Source organism: Paramisgurnus dabryanus, chromosome 15 (genome assembly GCF_030506205.2).
Source record: "Paramisgurnus dabryanus chromosome 15, PD_genome_1.1, whole genome shotgun sequence".
NCBI classification, from domain to species: Eukaryota; Metazoa; Chordata; class Actinopteri; order Cypriniformes; family Cobitidae; genus Paramisgurnus; species Paramisgurnus dabryanus.
The window spans coordinates 34,788,458-34,808,978 of NC_133351.1; the positions used below are offsets into that span (position 1 = coordinate 34,788,458).

At 37.7% G+C, this 20,521-nt stretch overlaps 2 protein-coding genes across 5 annotated transcripts in view; both read left to right on the forward strand.

Moving 5' to 3' along the window:
• The first annotated feature begins 782 nt into the window (after positions 1-782).
• On the forward strand, positions 783-9,468 carry LOC135782744 (peptidyl-prolyl cis-trans isomerase A-like). Of its 3 annotated transcripts, none has more exons than XM_065293231.2 (9): positions 783-1,445; positions 1,524-1,619; positions 1,699-1,932; positions 4,404-4,566; positions 6,974-7,104; positions 7,222-7,259; positions 7,806-7,996; positions 8,087-8,412; positions 8,484-9,468. In XM_065293231.2, exons 1-9 carry the CDS (start codon positions 882-884, stop codon positions 8,787-8,789), a joined length of 2,049 nt encoding a protein of 682 aa, XP_065149303.1. In that variant the 5' UTR covers positions 783-881; the 3' UTR covers positions 8,790-9,468. The 3 variants fall into 3 exon arrangements, with proteins under 3 accessions (XP_065149303.1, XP_065149302.1, XP_065149304.1); XM_065293230.2 differs by having other exon boundaries at positions 786-1,445; positions 7,734-7,996; XM_065293232.2 differs by lacking the exons at positions 783-1,445; positions 1,524-1,619; positions 1,699-1,932; positions 4,404-4,566 and having other exon boundaries at positions 7,003-7,104; positions 7,810-7,996.
• Positions 9,469-10,467: 999 nt separating this feature from the next.
• The window catches only part of dync1i2a (dynein, cytoplasmic 1, intermediate chain 2a), a 32,261-nt gene continuing 22,207 nt past the window's right edge, over positions 10,468-20,521 (forward strand). For both annotated transcript variants that reach the window (XM_065293233.1, XM_065293234.1), the window contains exons 1-4: positions 10,468-10,625; positions 15,713-15,824; positions 16,147-16,261; positions 17,989-18,079. In XM_065293233.1, the coding sequence (XP_065149305.1) occupies positions 15,717-15,824; positions 16,147-16,261; positions 17,989-18,079 (314 nt within the window). In that variant the 5' untranslated portion in view covers positions 10,468-10,625; positions 15,713-15,716. The remainder of the gene's footprint in view (positions 10,626-15,712; positions 15,825-16,146; positions 16,262-17,988; positions 18,080-20,521) is intronic.

A 20,521-nucleotide genomic window follows, 5' to 3' on the forward strand; every position in this document is an offset into this window, starting at 1 on the left:
AAATGCCTTTTTATTATTTTTATTTTTTAAATGAATTATGTTCGACCAATCACCTTTTCTCATGAATGCGTTGACACGCGCACACAGGATTGTGGGATATTAAAAGCAGTGAAAGATACATCTATGCTTCCCTTAAAAATCCATCAGATGAAAGTATCTCAGGAGACAGAAGTTAAAGCAAACATTGGATTCAGATGAGCTTTGATGCTATCCCACCAAGAAAAGCAGCTGTTTTCAGCATTTTCAGCTTTGAGAAATAGCTATAATATAAAGCAGTGTTTCCCAACCCCTGTGCCGTGGCACACTAGTGCCGTGACCACTTGTTTGGTGTATTAAACGTAGTATGTGAATACTACGTTTAATACGGTATAATATTCCAGTTTAACAAGTCATTCAAGCACTGCAATGCAGATCTGTTAATGCTTTTGAAAGTGGTGTGCCCTATGATTTTTTTTTATTTATCAAAACACTGATATAAAGAACATTGTTGTGGTGTTTCCTATTTTTTGTAAAATCAGAGTACAGCGTGGGTTAATAAAGAGTAAATGAATGTAAGAAATTAAGTTGATCACTCAGCTTTTATAGGACACCACTATAAAATTGGTGACAACCAATAACGTGCATTACATAGGAGATTTCAGACACAGCTAGGCTACTTTGGTGAACAGCATAGCGCTGCTGGTGCTTTGTCTAGCTTAGAACAAACCCTATGTAGGATGGTAAGATTTAGACTGACACCTGGTGGACATTATTATTCATCAGTCATGAGTCCCAACAGCTGCGTCACAGAACCAGGATATTATTGTAGCTGATAACAGAAACTGAAAGTAATACAGGTTATACAGGTATTTGTCTCCCAATCTGTGTGTACATGCAGTAAAATGGCGGCAGAGAACTTTAGCTGTCCCGTGTGTCTGGATCTACTGAAGGATCCAGTGACCATTCCCTGTGGACACAATTATTGTATGAGCTGCATTACAGAGTTCTGGAATCAAGATGATCAGGAAGTCTACAGCTGCCCTGAGTGCAGGCAGACCTTCAACCCAAGACCTGCTCTGAATAAAAACACCATGCTGAGTACAGTGGTGGAGAAACTAAAGGCGAAACTACAAGCTGATGTTCCTGCTCCGTGTTATGCTGAAGCTGGAGATGTGGAGTGTGACGTCTGCACTGGCAGAAAATACAAAGCTGTCAAGTCATGTTTGGTGTGTCTGAACTCCTTCTGTCACAATCATCTTGAACAACATGAGAGTCTCTTTAAAGGAAAGAGACACAATCTGACAGATCACACAGACAAATTTTGGGAGATGATCTGCCCCAAACATAATAAACAGCTGGAAATCTACTGTCGTACTGATCAGCAATGCATATGTTATTTGTGTACAATGGATAATCATAAAAATCATGATACTGTGGCAGCGGTATCCGAGAGAACAGAAAAACAGGTATGAACTGTCTGTATACTAATAAATGGGCTTGGCTTATAGTAAATAAGTTAACAGATTCATATGATTTTCGTACAGATGTTATTGCAACAAACACAGAAAAAGTGCAAGCAAAAAATACAAGAGAGAGAAAAATATGTTCAGATGCTGAAAGCGGATGTGTCGTCTCATAAGGTAAGTTTTGAGAAGAGTGGAGTTCTTCTCCGGTGATGAAGAACTTTTTGTGATGTGATTGTGATGTTTGTCCCAACAGCGCTCTGCACAGACAGCCGTGGAGGAGTGTGACAGGATCTGCACTGAACTGATCAGCTCCATTGAGAGAACACGCTCTGAGGTGATACAGCTGATCAGAGATCAGGAAAAGAGTGCAGTGACTCAGGCTGAAGGACTCTGGGAGTATCTGGAGCAGGAGATTGATGATCTGAGGAGAAGTGATGCCAAGCTTAAGCAGCTTTCACACACAGATGATCATATTTATTTCATCCAGGTAACAGAGCTCTGAAGAAAATTATGTCATAATTTACTCACTCGCATGTTGTTTCCAAATGATTTGTGCACAAAATATATTATTGTTATGTAAGGACACATTTAAGTATTTTCCAACACCGTGCTCAAATATAATTCATTGTCGGATGACTGGACACACCCCATCCAGTTGGCAACAGTCACTGTCGCACGTGTCTCCGAAAGTCACCAAGCTTCTATGGAAATGAATGAGATCGCATCACTCTGATTGGCTGCGTTCCACTCCAGTTTTAGACACGCACTCACAAACTTCCCTTAACACTTCCCCTCTGGGAATCCCTTTCGCCATTTTGAAGTGCGTTCCTTTTCGTCAAGTGGATGAGGGAAGTTTATTTGGACAGAATCTCGCTCCCTCGATTTTGATAGAGGGAGCGAGTCTACTCCATATGTACACTTCAGGCAGCTCCATGTACCACAATGCAACACAAATGTGACGTCACTTCAAATGATGGAGGGGGCGGTCTCCAATTTCCATGTGATCAAGGGCTTAGGGCGATCCATTTAAACCCACTTCAAGTGTTCCAGCAGTAGTGGGCACTCTTAGAATGTGAGCAATGATGTATCGGAGTGAACGAGACTGAGGGAAGTTAGGGAGGGAAGGTCACAAAAAATGAACTGGGACGCAGGGCTAGTCGCTGCTAGTCTGAATGCAGCTTTAATCTTGTGAGATGATGGGTGTAGAGAAAGGTTTGAGGGTAGGAGAATGAAAACAGCTATGATAGATATGATGCACTTTTGCCCCCATTTACCACACAATTCCTCATTTACACCATTAGCTTACATGTGAGATATCAATTTTTAAGAAATTTTATTTAAGTTGTTTCTGGAAATTGATCTCTAGTTCAGTGGTCCCCAACCCTATTCCTGGAGATCTACTTTCCTGCTAAATTCACCCTCCAACCCCAATCAAACACACCTGAATCTGCTAATTAAGCTTTTAATGGCTACCTAAAAATTAGAGGCAGTTGTGCTGAAGCAGGGTTTGATTTAAAGTATGCAGGAGGGTAGCAGGGTTGGATTTAAAGTATCCAGGAGGGTAGATCTCAAGGAACAGGCTTGGTGACCACTGATCAAGGTGCTAGGTCATGTCAAACTCTGTTCCTGAAGTGATTTGTCCTGCATATTTTAGTTTAAAGGGTGCATCCCAATTCAGGGGCTAGATCGTTCTAAAGATGCAGACTTTGAAGGTGAGACTCTTTAAAATGAGACAGTCTAATGTTAGCCTACAGAGAGAGTTGCATCACTTGCTGTTCTCATCCTCAGCAAAGATGTTTTAGACTTTTATAAATAAATATGGAACCAGATATGTTTTCATTTATTTTACAAAATATGATGCGTTGATGCAGATTAAACTATCCAACAGTATTTCAAATTTAACAAAAGTAAATCGCATCATGCACATTATTGTAGCAATATATTAATTCACATCATTAAAACGTCATTGGTAATACTAAAACAGTGACATCTTTAATTTGCTAAATATACGCTTTCATTTAACTACAGTTATACAGCGGGGAAAATAAGTATTTGACACAGATTTGAAATCTGTCAGTATTGAGAGAGAAACCCTGCCCCCTATTAGTACTTATTGATATCAGCTGCTTTAGTCCTAATTGATGGCCTGTAAAAGCACACAGTATGAACTGTGGAAGGCAGTAATACACCATTGTAGTGTCTAAACTGCCGCAAATCGAAGAAAAAGAAGACGAAGACGAAGAAGAAGACGAAGACAAAGAAGAAGACGAAGAAGAAGACAAAGACGACGAATACAACGAAAAAGACGACGAAGACGACGACGAAGCAACGACGACGAAGACGACGAAGAAGAAGACGACGACGAAAACGACGATGAAGAAGACGACGACGAAGACAACGACGAAGAAGAAGAAGAGGTACACAGTAAAGACTCTCTCAAGATCTTCGTAATCTTATCATTGAAAAGCATTTTGATGGGAATGGTTATAGGCACATTTCCAGAATGCTGAATGTTCCTGTGAGCACTGTGGGGGCCATTATCCGGAAATGGTAAGAACATCACTTCACAATAAACCGGCCACGATCCGGTGCTCCATGTAAGATTCCTGTCTGAGGAGTCCAAAGAATAATCAGGAGAGTTCTTCAAGAGCCAAGAACCACTCGGGCAGAACTTCAGGAAGACATTGCATCAGCAGGTACTGTTGTTTCAAAGAAAATTATAAGCAATGCACTGAACCACCATGGCATCCATGCATGCTAACCACACAAGACTCCATTGGTGAACAAAAAGCATGTTGAAAGAGCATTTGGAGAAGCCTGTGGATTATTATAGATCAAATACAAGACCAAGAAAATAATACAAGAACAACAAAAAAGTGCAAGTTCAGTTAATCACTGACAACTAACTGAATATCAGTTGAAGCTAATGTGCCATTTTCTGTTTATTTCTTCCTGTAGAGTTTCCAGTCTGTCTTTGTACCTCATGAAATTACAGATGAAGTCCTCAGCAAATATTGCTGTCATTTTCCCTCTTTTGAAGATGTGGGAGAAACTGTCTCTCAGTTGAACGAAACAATGCAGTATTTCTGTGAAGAGGCAATAGAAAACATATCTAACAGAGGTAACGTAGCAGGCTATCACACACATATTTATGCAAAACACCATTTAATAAAATGTAGAAGAATAAATGAGAGTGAATGCAAGTTTGGTGTTGTATTTGATTTAATTAGAGTTTTATTAAAGATGTCACATTCTTTCCCTTGTAGGCAATGTACCCACACTGTGAAACAGTTTATGATGATTAAATATGGTCACCAATGACGTGCTGCTATCTTAGGTGCTGTTTAAACTAGAGCATTGCCATTTTAAAACGGCATTTCAAAATGAAAACCATCCTCATCTATACTGGCATTTCAGAAAAGATATCATCCACACTAAAAGTTAGTATAGCATTTATAGTCTGTGGCAATAGTTGTGCATTATTTTGGGCAAAGCCTCCATTGCAAACCTCTGTTTAACGCAACAAAATCCCTTTCACTTTGAAAAAGACGCACTGCCACGTTAAAGACGGGGGTCACGTTGTATATTCTCATAAGTGGTGATGCGCTCATTTTGGGAGATTGTGTCTGGTTACGTTCATCTACACTGCAGTGCAACCCTAGAGTTTTATAACTAACACAGGGTCTGCAACATTTGCATACACTATAAAATATCTTTTTGCACTTAAAAGTGCCAAAGAATGCATTGAAATAATCTCTTAAATGGTTCCCTGATATCTACATAGAAAGGTATTATCTAGAGATGGTTTTAAATGTCCATTTACAACCCTAGGATTTGCCTTTAGAATGAAATGGTCTATTATTACCTTATTTGAAAGGGTCATGAATAATAATGTTGAGCTCTGCTCTGATTGGTTGTTTCTCAGAGCAGGTCAGTTCAGTAGCTCTGTGTGTGTGTAAACAGATCTTATGTTTGAGTCTGTATCAGATGAAGATACAAAATTTGAGGAATAATCAATGGTTTTTGAGATTGTTAATGGACGTTTCTGAGTTGTAAGTTTGTGTTTTTCAGTATGGACCTACAAAATATAACTGTAACTTCAATATTTGAACTTCAGCCTAAATGCTAGCATAGCATTAACTAGCATATAGCGTTAACTCAGCAGTCACAACTTTGTTTTTAGCATTGTAACAACATTGTATTTAATTTAATGTTTTTTTTTTTTTTTTTTTATTGATAGAAGAATATAAAACAGAGCATAACATTATACAGTTTTATACAAAACAAAATATAGTGTTAATTGGACATCAGGCATTTGAAAATAATGTCATAGTGCTTTAAACATGTTAATGACTTTTTGTTTTTTAACAATTTTAAAGAAGAAATAAAACATTCAAATTCTGCTAAAAACACCTTGAAAATTGGGGATGCATTTAAATACTTTTGTTTATGTATATAGAATTTAGCCTGTAATATGAATAAATTAACAATATTTAATTTAATGTTGGGGTGTACATCTCGACTGTAACGTCACAGTCAATGTTTTGTTGAGATTGGTCTGTTTTCCAGCTGCCTTTGCATGCACGAGGTTTACATAAGAAGGAGAAAACAATCGTGTTTATAGATAACGATATGTCATTAACGTGTACAGAGCTCTTATTATTCATCTATATGCCTAGGTAAATACAGTTTTACATTCTACAACACCTTTAAATATGTAAGTTTAGTCAACTTGGATTTACAAGTTAGATTTTAATTAGGGTGACCATACGTGCCATTCTTCCCGGACGCATCCCGTCCAGGATTTTGTGTTCATCTTCCTGAAGTCGTATTTGTCGACCGCATTCATCACAGAGGATTATTATTATTATTACAGAAAAGCAACCGTTACATTTTAAGGTAAGAATGAAACTACGATTGTATATCTTATGTTTTTAACTGAATGGCGTATGCGGTCAACAAATACGTCTTCCGGAAGACGCACCGAAATCCTGGACGGGATGCGCCCGGGTAGAATGCCATGTTTGGTCACCCTATTTTAATTGTATTGACTAGTTGCTGTGACTTATAAAATTAAGGTGACATAACTAAAGCAAATTCAACTTGATTTAATAGGTTAAAACAATTCATCACTTTCAAGATAGTTGAAATGACTTGTAAATCCTAGTTGATAAAACTTAAAAAATGTAAGTGCAAACATTTTTTTTACAGTGTAAACCATTTACAAACGTCGAAAACTCCAGAGTAGTCTGGATGACTGGTGTAATCAAAGCAAAAGTAATGCGTTTTAAACTGAAAATGCAGCCTTAACTTCCAAGTGACCGGAGAAACCATAGGCCATGCAGAGTTGATTTGTGGGTCTGTGCATGCTGGTTCATGTCTTTCATACAGAAAGGGGATTGAGATTCTAATCATTTGATCTGGAGCTGTTAGATTTATTCCATGATGACCCCTAAATAATGGGTACAAGGTTTCCTACTATAGACCTTAAGGTAATACATTTGTCAAAATGTATTTTTTTTTTGCAGATTATGATTGTTCTTGGATGGTTAGAACTACACCATTAGAAAGCCAAAAAGAGAGAACACTAAATAAAGAAGAGGAGAAGAAGAGCACTAACGAAGAAGTGTCCATTGAGCCAAATGTTTTCTTGCCAAAGGTACAGTTGTTATGTATTCAGTATGCATCTTTTTTGTTGTTGTTGTAGGCATTCAACTAAAGCTGAACAATGTTTGTGCTGTTTTGTTAATGTGATGACTGGTTTTGGCTCCTTTAGATGGAGGTGAAGACTGGTGTGGAGCACTGTAAACCTGAGTAAGTCTATTTTCTGAAAACACATAAATAACACTTTCGTTTCTAAATGTACTGTCCTAATGCAGTCGCTTGCAAAGTATGCAAGGAACTACAAAACCACTGGCCAGTTTCAGCAATGTTACTTTAACACAACAAGAATCACTCATGTAATCCCAACTCGAATGGATTGAGATGATAAAATTGTGTTGAATTAACTTTATTCAATTAAGTAAACTGGACAAGGAGCACAATTAACTTTTACCTTAAAACCTTTGTGGTAACTCATCAGAGGCATGCACTGATGTTGAAATAAGTACAGTAAAATTATACATTTACATGGTGCTGGCTTAATCTCCAAGTTGGTATGTTAATCAGAAATAATCTTTGAATAACTCAAAAGGAAGAAGAAGTCAAGGAACTATAAATAATCCAATTTCTTTTTTTGGAAAATTACGTTTACAGTACTTAATCTATTTAATTAATTTGGGCATTCAGGGTTGACACTAAGGATGAGGAGATCTTGTTCGTAAAGAGTACCACACTTTATTGCTTTGATCCTGATCTTAGTCAGTGGAAGAAGCGTGGAAGGGGAAACCTCATGATCCTCTTCAACCCAACAAATAAGTGCTACCGTGTACTTATGAGAAGGGATCAGGACCTCACAGTGTGTGCCAACCACATCATTACCAAGAGCATTGAGCTGAAGCCCATGAACACTTCTGCTAATGCACTGGTGTGGAAGGCTACTGACTATGCAGGTATACAGTAAACCACATAAGAAAATGTTTATTCTGTTCGTTGGTCTTGTTTGCCAAGTAATGTCATGCATTTTTAATCCTCACAAACAGAGCGAGATGCTAAAGTAGAACAGTTTGCAGCCAAGTTCAATACTCCAGAATTGGCTGAGTCTTTCAGGCGAACATTTACAGACTGCGTGTCGCAGGTGGACACCTCTCAAATGTCCATAGCCGTGGGACTTTCAAGAGAGACCAACCCAGTGGTCTTCTTCAGCATCGCTGTAGACGACGACCCAATCGGACGGATCACAATGGAGCTTTTCGCTCATATTGTTCCTAAAACGTCTGAAAACTTCAGAGCTCTGTGTACTGGGGAGAAGGGGTTTGGTTACCGCAACTCAGTTTTTCACAGGATCGTACCAGACTTCATGTGTCAGGTAATACTGTAACTTTAAATGATTATACATATTGATGAGAAGTGTGTTAACTACATCTGTTGCTTTTTTAGGGGGGTGATATCACCAATCACGATGGAACAGGCGGAAAATCAATCTATAGAAATACGTTTGAAGATGAAAACTTTGACGTGAGGCACACAGGACCAGGGCTGCTGTCCATGGCCAACCGCGGAAGAGATACCAACAGCTCTCAGTTCTTTATTACTCTTAAAAAAGCAGAGCACTTAGACTTTAAGCATGTCGCCTTTGGCTTTGTCAAAGATGGCATGAATGTTTTAAAAAGGATAGGAAAACTGGGAACTAAAGAAGGAAAACCCTCAAAAAAGATAACCATCAAAGATTGTGGACAGTTGTAAACTTTTCTACATCGCTGGCTTAGAAAGATAAGGTGGTATCTGACTTTTTTCCAAATTCACATATGCTTATTCTGTAACATATTTAAATTATGAGATGTTTTTTTCCAAGACAAGACTATTCAACAAACAAAGTTGACTAGAATGCTAAAACTATTCAAAATTACTCCGAATGCAGATAATACCTTTTTTTACATACTGCTTACATACTGCTATTTGTCATCCATAAAATGTGTGAAATGCTGATTCTTTAAGTTTAATGTCTGTAGTGGTTTATTTTTGTATTTTTAATGGATTAATTAGCAGCATGATTTATCAGCAATATTAATTTAAATATGGCGCATATGCTCTATATTGTATGATTGAACAGATTTATATAATTACAAATAGATGTCCAATAATCAGCATTACTGAACAAAATGAAATGATTTTGGCTACTTCAGTGAGTATATGGCAGTTGGCGGCTAATATATTTTAGTAACAATTAAGCAAAATTTTCAAAAGTCTGATTAGAGAAATGTGTGATGTGTCTAGCTTTTGGGTAAACAAACACAATTAAATCACAATAGTATAGATTTTGTGTCAACTAAATGATGTTGAGATTCCCTGATAACTGAGGGACTGCTACAAAACTATTACAAAAGGCAGCAAACATACATTGATGCCCTATAGCAAGAGTGGGGAACCCTGGGTCCTGGAGGGCCACTGTCCTGCAGATTTTAGTTCCAACCCTAATCAAACACACCTGAATTTCATTTTCAAGTAATCCTGAAGACTTTAATTTGATTTTTCAGGTGTGTTTAATTACGGTTGGAACTAAACTCTGCAGGACAGTGGCCCTCCAGGACCAGGGTTCCCCACCCCTGCCTTATAGGGATGTAATGTCTGAACATGGTGACTGTATATGAGTGATTTTGGTATTTCTCCAGAGTTACTTTAATACAAAATGTCCGTTAAAGCAAGATTGTAAACATAAAAACTCCATTAATGTAAAAAACAGCCTTTTTGCATCACGTTCTATAAGATCATCATGTTTGTAGTGTGTTCAATATGATTAAAACGTATATCTAGACCTGGAGTATTTATAAATTAGTAATAGCCTAGTATACAATACAGCATTTACAAAAATAAGTTAAGTTATAATAAATTGAAAGGCAAGATTTTATTGTCACAATGATCATTTTTCCAGTGGACTGTGTATCTGTTCTGTTTAGCAGTTGGCATTTTCACCGCAAAATGGCGGTCGCGTTACTGAAAGCGCCACCTAGTGACTGTGTACAGAAAAGTATCAGATAATTTAGACTTGTCCGACTTCATGCGGCGCCGCTAGAACTGTCATTGGATGACGTCAAAGTGCCGCGAGAGCGAGACGAAATTACACTTCGTATGATTTCTCGAATCGTTCTCGCGGTACTTTGACGTCATCCGGTTGTCGGTTCTTGCAGCGCCGCATGAAGTCGAACAAGCCTCTACGCTCTTTGGTCCAACCCTGCTTTTAAAGTGACAGCGCCACATACTGAATTGGAGGCTGCAGTTAAAGAAGCTGCTTGGATCGAGTACTGACACCGCAGTTCTAACGAAAAGTGCAAGCAATGCAGTATTCCTTTCAAATACGAAGTTTGACTTTCTGTCGTTCTTTTGTTGCCATGTTGAGCTTGTATTAAATTCCTTATCATTATAAATTCGCTCATTATCAGGTAAAATACATTACCAGTTTTTGAAGGATGTGTTATTTGAATCCTGTCCGGCACCCGTAGGGCACGCCTATGCGTCTGCGCACCCGGAAGTTAAATAGTGGTAACAAAGCAGCGGATTCAGCAGACAATTACACATCATCAGGTCTGTTCAAATACTTTATGTTAAGTAAAACACATCGTTGCTGCATGACGAGGACGACTGTTTATCACTGAGTGTGTTTCCTTTGCCGTGTTAGTAATATAACTGCTGTCGAGTTCGGCTTGTTTTCACTGTGAGACGGCAGAAGTTAATCTGACACATGCTGTCAGTATTGTTATCTTTTTGGCATTTGAATGTAAATGTTGAATGTAACCTTACCAATATAAGTGTGATCATTAGTACTTAAGTTAAACAGATAACGCTATCTGATGATCCCATGATTTGTACTTGAGATGAAATACTTGGATTGGTATTGGTCCTTATTCGTGCCTTTCAATCTGATTAAAAATGGGCGTTTCTATAGTAGCCTACAGTAGTTTCCTAAAGCTTTAAAAACCTACTACATTGCCATCAGATAACAAAATATATCATTTGTTCTGAATAGTGGATGTTTCAAGGAAACTATTTCACAAATGTTAGGATTATAACAAATAAGATGAACGAAGATAAAAGGTATTTGGACACTTTCTGCTTGTGTAAAATGTTACATGGTAATGTGATAAACTACACCTGTGTGAAGTTTAAGGAAAACTAACTTTATACATCCACCTAAAATCCCCTTGACACACCATTGAATTAAATGTTTCAAAAGTGAATTTTAATAGAAAGTGCTTCATTTATAAAAAAGCAGCTAAAACCATCACCAGCTGGTAGCTAATGTAAGGTGGCAGTAGCTGGTTTAAGCCTGTCCTCTCAGCCTGCCAGAGCTGGTCAAGCTGGTGGGTCAGTTGACCTTCAGCTTGACCGTCTTAAATGATCAAAACACAGATTAAAGGCGCTGTATGTAGTTTACAGCGGCCTCTAGCGGTGATGTTTCAGATTGCAACCAATAAGTTTACAAGCGCGTGTTTGAACTCATAAGCGACGGCCAGACTGAGATGTAACACACCGAAGAAAGCATCACACAACATGCTGGAAACTCAGTTAAACTCCCACTGCAACATTTAATTGACTGCATTTAGCCTATGTAATGTGGTGTTACGTAGGTACATTTACGGTAAGATAACGAAAATGGTTAGTGAACTACACTGAACAATTTCAGTATAACAGTAAAGCCTGGTATACACTGTGCTATTTTAAATAGTCATTTAGGCTTGATGCTTGCCACACTGTGCGATCAATATCGTAGTTAAGTCCATGTCACACTGTATAATATCAGTTTCCATCAATGTCAGACTGTACGAGTTCTATACAATCTTAACTACAGATCGGCTGCCAAACCTCCCATCACATAGAGGTGATCCATGATTGTCGTCTCCCCTCATCTCAAGGAAATCAAATCATTTGTTATTTTCCACAAGGTATTTGTTCCAGAGTTTAGTTTAGCCACTACCCAGACCATTGAACAATAAGAGACCGGAAGTTAAGTTCCATCCAGACTCCAGACGCGTAAATGCAATGACGATGTGCGTCCGATGAAAGTGTCTATAGAGGGTATGTTGAGTGGCAAAACATTTGGCAAAATGGCTGGCTGTTCTAGCTGCTGCGTGAAAATGTCAGTGTAACTGACAATTATCAGCAAAAAATTTAATTTAGCTGAACTTGATAGTGACCCTAGCAACTTGTCAACCCACCTGTGGTCAGTGGACGTTGGCATGTTGCCAGACATATGTTTTTCCCGACATTTATACATACCTTATTCTTAAAGGGGACAGAGAATGAAAAACCATTTTTACCTTGTCTTTGTTGAATAATGGTAGTCTACCCACATTCACAAACATACAAAAAGTGCTAAACATGCTAAACATCTCAGTCTCATAGAAATTCCTCTTTTAGAAATGTCAGCCAGAAAACGGCCCAATCTGAAAAACTGATGCTTATGACATCACAGGCATCTAACTGCCCCTCCACTTTAAAATAATTGGCTATATTTTTTGAGTGGCAGCAAAGTCAGCCAATCAGTAATGAGATTGCAAGTTAAGCCAGTAGGGGGAGCCAAATAGGTGCAAAACCACTTGTTTAAAATCCCCCACCCTAATAGAGCTATCTGAGAGAGGTTTTTAGGAAGCTTCTAAGGCATTACAGACCCAAACAAAAACATTTTTGTCTACATGTCACATCACAGAACAAGGATAAATACTCCGTTCAATCATTTTATGTCACCTTTAAATCTGTTAGTACAGTCTATTGCACAACACCTTTTTCCAATTTAGATGCATTTTCCCGTGTTTTTGCTGATTTCACACTGTACACACATTCTGCCGCTCTGTCTTTTGCCACTCAGTCAGCGTTACCGCAGAAACGTTCACCGAAGGTGACATCACGTGCAAACCCTCCAAGTCTTTTTAATAAAAAAAAATATTTGGAGCTAATTGTTATGGATCACAAGATATTACAAGCTATAAAAATAGAAAATTTTCAGTAAAAAGTGTCTTCTATAGCTAAAAAAAATTATTTTATGTGTTACTGTCAAACTCCAATGTAGGGTAATGGGGCGTACACACCAAATGCAAATTCAACGATTTGCATGAGTAGATTACATACAAAGTCAATGCAAAGACACGAATAGATGCGAACTTGCACAGTGCGATGCGACTGACGCAAACTGGGTGGCGTGAAAACGCGCTATTGCCTCAAACGCGTCTTTACGCAAGTGGAAAATCTTCAACTCAAGCGAAAAATTTGCCTGACATGAAGTTAAATCATGCAAGGAATCTAGAGCGATAAATGCGATGCTTCACGTTTGGTATGTATGCTGCAAAAAAGTGTTGACATTATGTAACAAAACTGACAATCGTACAGAAAAACTCACAACACTCAAACCCTTTTCACTGGCCCCAATAAAAAATATCAGTGTCACATATTTAAAAATAATAATTCAAAAGTCAAATATAACATATACAACAGACATGTTCAAATGAAAAAAAGGCTCCCAACTTTTCTGCTTTACCTGTAAACTGACAGCAAATTGTGCAAAATATTGCATAGTGTCTTTCGTTGTGTTTTAGACAAGTAAATGTCTGCTTCCAAGATGTTAAATAATATACATTGATGAAAATATATTTAAGTGACTGAGGGTGAAGCACTGGCCTGATTGGGCAAGTGACAATACTTTTTACTGGCCCGAACGCCTCTCACGCTTCCCCCGGGCCACCGGGCAGTCCTTAATGTTGAGTCCTATTTTACAAAAATGCTATTATTTCAGCTTTTTGCTCAAAATGTGGTATTTTTGAAGAAACCTACCCATATTTGAGAGGTGATAAAAGAGAACAAACTAAAGTAGGATCAAATGTTTTTTTTTTTTTGAAAGCAGAGGGTCTATTCATTTGATATATTGCGTGTTTGTATAGTTCAAGAAGAACACTTTCTGGAAAGCATTAAACTTTTGTGAAAATCATAGAATATGCTGGCGGGGAAAGAGTTAAGCAACTGCTGCCAATGTGTTTTAGTGGTTGTATGAAGTCAGTTCTCCTCAAGTTCCACAGGTTTAGGTAATCACATTAACTATGAACATTTTCTACTTTTGTCCACATAACCACAAAGTATCTTAATACTTTTGGCACTTAAATATCTTAAAACACATCAGTGCCCTTTGTTTTGCCCCAAAATCCACACAAGTAATGTTTTTAGTAAGGCATGTTTGTTAAAACTAGTTATATTTCCTAATTAAACTAAGGCCTAGTCCTGGCTTAAGCTAATTCCTGGGGGAACCTCCCCCCCCCCATATCAACTGCGATATTATTTTAAACATATATTTTTGGTAAATGTTTTGCTTAAATGCTTGTGCCTTCTTTCTTGGAAATAGATCAGACTTGATTGACACTTTTCGCTTTGTTTTGTTTTCATACCTGGCATAAAACATCGCTTCATATATGTCCAGTTTAGTTTATTCTGATGATCACAGGTCTGTATTAGCTTTTTAACAGTGACGGTGAATGTTTCTCAGATTTAAAAGCCTTTGAAGTATTTGTTGTAAACATTACAGTTTTTTTCGATTGCTAAACGACAGTGGGCACAACTGGAGCTACATGTGCAAAACTCTAACTACAGTCTGCACTACCAAAAGTCACCTGAGCACAACTCTTAACACATGGCTCAAAACAGCTCCGTGCAGCCAAACACTAAACACAACCCTCACTGAGATAACACACACTGTCACTCACAACACACTGAGAGGAAAAACACTAACATCAAACACCAATACACAAAATACTAACTTTATATCTTTACAGTTTTAACAATTTCAGTGATGTCACACCAAGTAATGTTTTCTTTAAAGAATGATTTATTTATTGATTTATCACATTATTTTTTTAGAACACCATAATTTTTTAAGGTAAATGAAAATTAGCAGTTTGCTTCAGTTGTCTGTAGTAATTTACGGCATTACAGTAATGAGAAAAAAGGTAGAAACTTAAAGTACATGAAAGGTAATATTATATATAAATGAAATACATATATGAAATTGAAATTTATATTTATATGAAATTGCAGTCAGCAGTGTTTGAAAGGCACAAGGCTGAAATCTTTTCTGTTTTGAATGTGTGGTTCACAGTTTTGATAGCAGTGTGTTAGCATTTGAACAAAGTGCTGTAAATCCACAGTGTTGTGCAGGTTGTGGTTAAAGTCATGGGATAAGTGTGTAAAGTTTTGAAAACTGTGTTCAAGCAATGAAAAACGAACTAGAGTTTGGTCCACATGAACTGCTGCTAAGCAGACTGTAGTTAGAGTTTTGCACATGTGACTCCAGTTGTGCCCACTGGCGTTTAGCAATCGAAAAAAACTGTAAATCATTCATTGGTCACTTAACAAAACCATTTGGAAAATGGAGAATGCTACAATATAAAAGATTGATCTGAATGCAAGAGAAGTACATTATGTGACGTGCTGATTGGTTAAATGATGTTGACTTGAGGGTCCAGCTTTTTGGGATGTAATAGCTAGAGTTGATAAAAACTCAGGCATTACCTGTCTCCAGTTATCAACAGTTATCTGTAGCCAGCTGTTATAAAAGAGAACAAACAAAACACATCGAATAACCCCCAAAAGACATTTTGCCCTCCTGACACCTGTGTTTTGTTTGTGTACAGCATCATGTCGGATAAAAGTGAGCTGAAAGCCGAGCTTGAGCGAAAGAAACAACGTCTGGCTCAAATCAGAGAAGAGAAGAAAAGAAAAGAAGAAGAGCGTAAGAAGAAAGAGGTGAAATTACACCACACACTACTGTTGACATCCTTAATATCAGGGTGAATAAAACACCCAAAACATCCAACAATAAAGGTTTGAATAGTAAAACTGTGTTTAATCCCACAATGCCCCACTCAAGCCCACCATGCAGACCCCAAATTGGATAATAATAATAAAAACACCTGTTCACTTTGCACTTTGGTTATTTTTCCTGTAGCACAAAGTTCATAAGGAAAGATCTGGCTGTAATGAATGTCAGCTCGCTGGTCGTGGATTCTTTTGCTTCCATGCATCTGTATACTGAAGTGTTGGTTTAACTGCGGTTTATGTTCGTCAGGCTGAGCTAAAGAAAGAAGCTGTACCACTGCAGGATGATTCAGACCTGGAGAAGAAGCGCAGAGAAGCCGATGCCCTCTTACAGAGTATGGGCATCACATCGGATGTGCCGTCTGGTAAGTCACCCACACACCAACAAGACCATTTACACAATCCAATGATTGGCCCCCTTTACTGTATTTCTGGGAGTCGGGTTGACAGGTGTACCAAAAAAGTGTAAAAGGTCATGAGGTGCTAGAATAAGGATATTTTATTGTAGTTTTGCTTGAGATACTTAACAAATGGGATGTCTATTATTTGGGATGAAAGAAAAATTCTTGGCCGAAGCCAAATAAAGTGAAACACTCGAATACCCAACAACCAGATGTTTTTTTTTTTTCATTTCTTAATTATTTTGCTAATTTTATCACCTTTGCATAAGGTACACTTTCAGAAATTTCTTTTTATTATATTTATTTCACATCATTTAACAATTAAAATTTTCTTAATATTCCAGCAGACATTATAGGGCCTTTTTCCCCCGGGTCACTTCTCTGATTGGAAGGCTATTAAATGTTTTATTTCTGGTGTTTATCATTGTAGGACTTAACTGGTTCTAGGAAGTTTTTATTTCATACTGCTGATGCTCTTCGACGTTCCTCTTCTCATCTATAAAGAGTCTCTCGCTCTCCCTGCTTGTCTTTTTAGGAGAATACTCAGGATCATAATCGCTGCCGTGTCTTTATCAAACGCTGCATGTTGTTCAGGATGTCTTGATTTTAAATGATACATTTGTAATGCTGTTGCATTTATGAAGCGTGTGCACCTTTGCTATTTGATCGCGTCATCAAAGGCCTCATTGTTCGGTAAAATTATTCGTTTTTTTCACTTGTTGGCTGAAGTTTTTGCTATTTTTGGCCGAATAATTGTGGTTGCCAAACATTCAGTGCATCCCTATCTTTTATTTTCTAAGTCTGTGAAATTATTACTTTTGGGTAGACATAAGTTTGTGTTACGTATTTATGTGCCACACACTATTTTCTGTGCCGCTATTAACCGGTCTATAGTGTTATCAAACGTTTTAAAATTGACTAGAACCAGAATGTCACATAAATTATTGAACTGTTATTGGTGCCTTAATCTTAATAATCTTTTGTAGTTGGAAGTTATTAAGATGCATTGTAGACTAGATGTTATCCTATAAGACTAAAGTCTGGCTTAAATGTGTACTTTACCTGTCCCCAAAATTAGACCAAAGTCCCTTGATAGTGAATCTTACAATTGTAATAAACCAATGTTGTACTTCACTGATCAGACACAAGGGGGCATAAGTGCTCCACAGTAAATTTGATGTGAACCAGATCACGTTTTGATCACATGCACTTTGTGTTATTATTGTAAGCCTTCTGAAGTTAAAATATGCTAAAACATTATGAAGCTGGTAAAATGTTTAATGTAAAAAACAAATACATCACATCGTTTAGCCAGCTGTAGCTGGAAGGCGTAGATTTCTTTCTATTATTTTTCTTATTTAAAATAAAATAAAAACTTTGACGACATCTTGACCTAGCAAGTAGGCTATATGTAAATATTAAACAATTGCACGTGAATGAAGTATCATTATAATATCTATAATACTTTAAAAGTATACATACTACAGGTATTAACCTGAGTGAATATACTTCATACATCCACCAAAATCACCCACATTTTAAAATATCATGGCATAGTGGCTTTAACAAATTATTTGATCATTTTAATGTATTCATTTAGCAAATTATGTTTTTCAATACAATGCGATTAACATTACATATCCAAATTGTATGTGGTGCTGCTGTATGAAACGAGATTTCTCTCTATTCAGTTCCTGCACCAATGTCTCCTACGGCCAAATCTGTGAGCACTCCAAGTGAGGCAGGGAGCCAAGACTCAGGCGAGGGTGCGGCCGGACCAAGGTACAGTATTACCTCACCGTCTCTCTCTTTACTTCTCGTGTCTGTCACTCGGCTGATCTGAGTAGAGTTAGAGATGTTTGTGGTACTGCACGAGCACAACCTGAAGAGATGTTCAACGTTGCCCGGATCAGTCCTAGATACAGCGAAAGAAACAATGGTGTTGTAGTGATGACGTGCGTGTCGTCATAATGACATAGTAATCGCTCAGCTCTTTAATAACAGGGTTCTCATTTACAATGCGCTCTGAAGCTGAGATCATTCACCAGATTAATCGAATTATGATCGAATAAAAAAAATAGCAAGAGCATGGTTTCTCGAGAGAGAAATCGCAGATAATATGTTTATAATAATTTATGACTCGCACAATTACACGTTACATCTTTATGGGATCTTTACGGGATGTGTGTGAATGCACGGAAAGATTCCTGAAAAACACTGGCAGTGTGAATGAATCAAAATCAGACTATCCCGGGACAAATTATCAGTGTATTTTCTGGAATCTCTATGATAAAACGGCTCAGGTTTCATAGGGCAACCTTTATGGCTTTAGTTTTTAAAGTCTGTGTAAAGTGATATTAAATATGTTTTCTGAATTTGTTACACCACAGAAAAATTTGTTATTAGCCACCCAGCCAAATTTAAAAGATGAAAAAAAATGGCAAGTTAATAAAATAAGTTATCAAAATCTGGGAAAAATAATATGGATTTTCTGCTCTCAAATGCTGGGTGCGTGTCCACTGTCTGCGCTGAAACCACACCCACTCACAGATAAGCTGTCATGTTGAATGGTGTAACTCCACAATTTACTACTACTTAGTTTATAGTCTTTGTAATGTATTTCAGCAATACATTTATATCAAATGTGTTTACAAACAATTCTCTGAAATGACCACTGTGAAATCTTATTCCAAAACTTCACTTCTTATGATTGGCTGGGATGGTGCCACGTCTCGCATCTGTTTCATTTTCAGTGAAAACTGACACATTCAGACAGATCTGTATATAGTTCGGCCAAAAATGGATATTCTGAAAAAATAACAGAGAAGATGTGGGTCACCATTGACTTCCATAATACAATTTTTTCCTACCGTGGAAGTCAATGGTGCCCCAGATCTGTTTGGTTACAATGCTAAGCCAGTGAACAATATGAATATAGAAATGTATGAATAATTAAAGTGATTTATAGTTTATGTGAGACCTGCGTGAGCAGATGCGGTGAAGAGTGTTTAACTTCTGATTATAGCAGGATCACACACACGCACGCACACACGCACACACACACACACACACACACACACACACACACACACACACACTTACAGATGCCTCTGGGGGCTCCATGTCCCCTCGTATCCCACATCACTCCACCACTTCCTTTACACATTGAGCTCATGTTACCAGATTCACAAACACACACACATACACACACATTTCCTCAGCATTGACATCCTCCTGCTCAAAACATTCATGATCACACACAGAGCCCCAGGTTTGGCTTCTGCAGCTTTGGGCAGTTTAGTGTCTATACTCAATCATGACGGTCATTTTTTGTTTGTGTTTAATTCTTATTAAGGGGCAATCTTCCGATCTCTCCGATGAAGCCAGTACGGAAGTGACTTAAACTGCAATTCATCAACTGGCCGCTAGAGGCTGTCTCCAAAAGGATGTCAATTCCCATAGACCTCCATGTTAAAATGCCCAACTTTACAGTAAAAAATAATATGTTTACAGCCTGGTACAAAAAGTGCTTTTGGTCTGGATAGCTAATTTTGCCCTTCATGACAACTGTGAGTGGGGTACATTTTCTGTAACTCATCCGTTTAAAATATATTAAGCCTTAAAGAGTAACTAAACCCTAAACCAAATTTTTTTAGTTAATGATCTGTAAGAATGATGCTTTATTATAGTGCTGCACAATTAATCGCATCGCAATCGCAATCGCAATCGCGATGTCAGCCTGTGCAATTATATGACAGAAAAATGTTGCAATTATATTAAATAAATAAATGTGTGGACTTGTTAACACAAACTTTCTGATAACAGTTTGATGATTTTTCTTGCTGTTTAAAAAAAGAAAGAAAAACAAACAAAAAAGGCAGTGCATGTGTGGCATGCACGTGTGCGGCGTGCGTCGTCACTTGTGTGTGCGCAGCGCGGAAATACCAGAGCGAAGATGGATGCAGAGGAGATTGACAGTGATATGATAGCTAAAAAAAAAAACTCTACGTCTGTTGTATGGCGGTATTTTGGATTTAGGATTACTGACACTGAGCAGTTGCTACATCACGCGGCAATACGAAAACATTTCTAGTTTTACAAATACACATTTTAGCATTATCACTAAACGGTGTGTGGATTTTCCTTAAAACCCATCAAGTTGACTCATGATACCACTTATCATAATCGCAACCGCACATCGCAATATTAGCATCAATAACCGCA

What these genes read in the sequence shown, in the direction of transcription:
- LOC135782744 (XM_065293230.2), top strand. Translation starts at nt 882, where the DNA reads ATGGCGGCAGAGAACTTTAGCTGTCCCGTGTGTCTGGATCTACTGAAG. An exon ending in AGAAAACATATCTAACAGAG is followed by an intron (nt 4,567 to 6,973) that starts GTAACGTAGCAG and finishes TTTTTTTTGCAG; the next exon opens with ATTATGATTGTTCTTGGATG. An exon ending in TACCAGACTTCATGTGTCAG is followed by an intron (nt 8,413 to 8,483) that starts GTAATACTGTAA and finishes TTGCTTTTTTAG; the next exon opens with GGGGGTGATATCACCAATCA.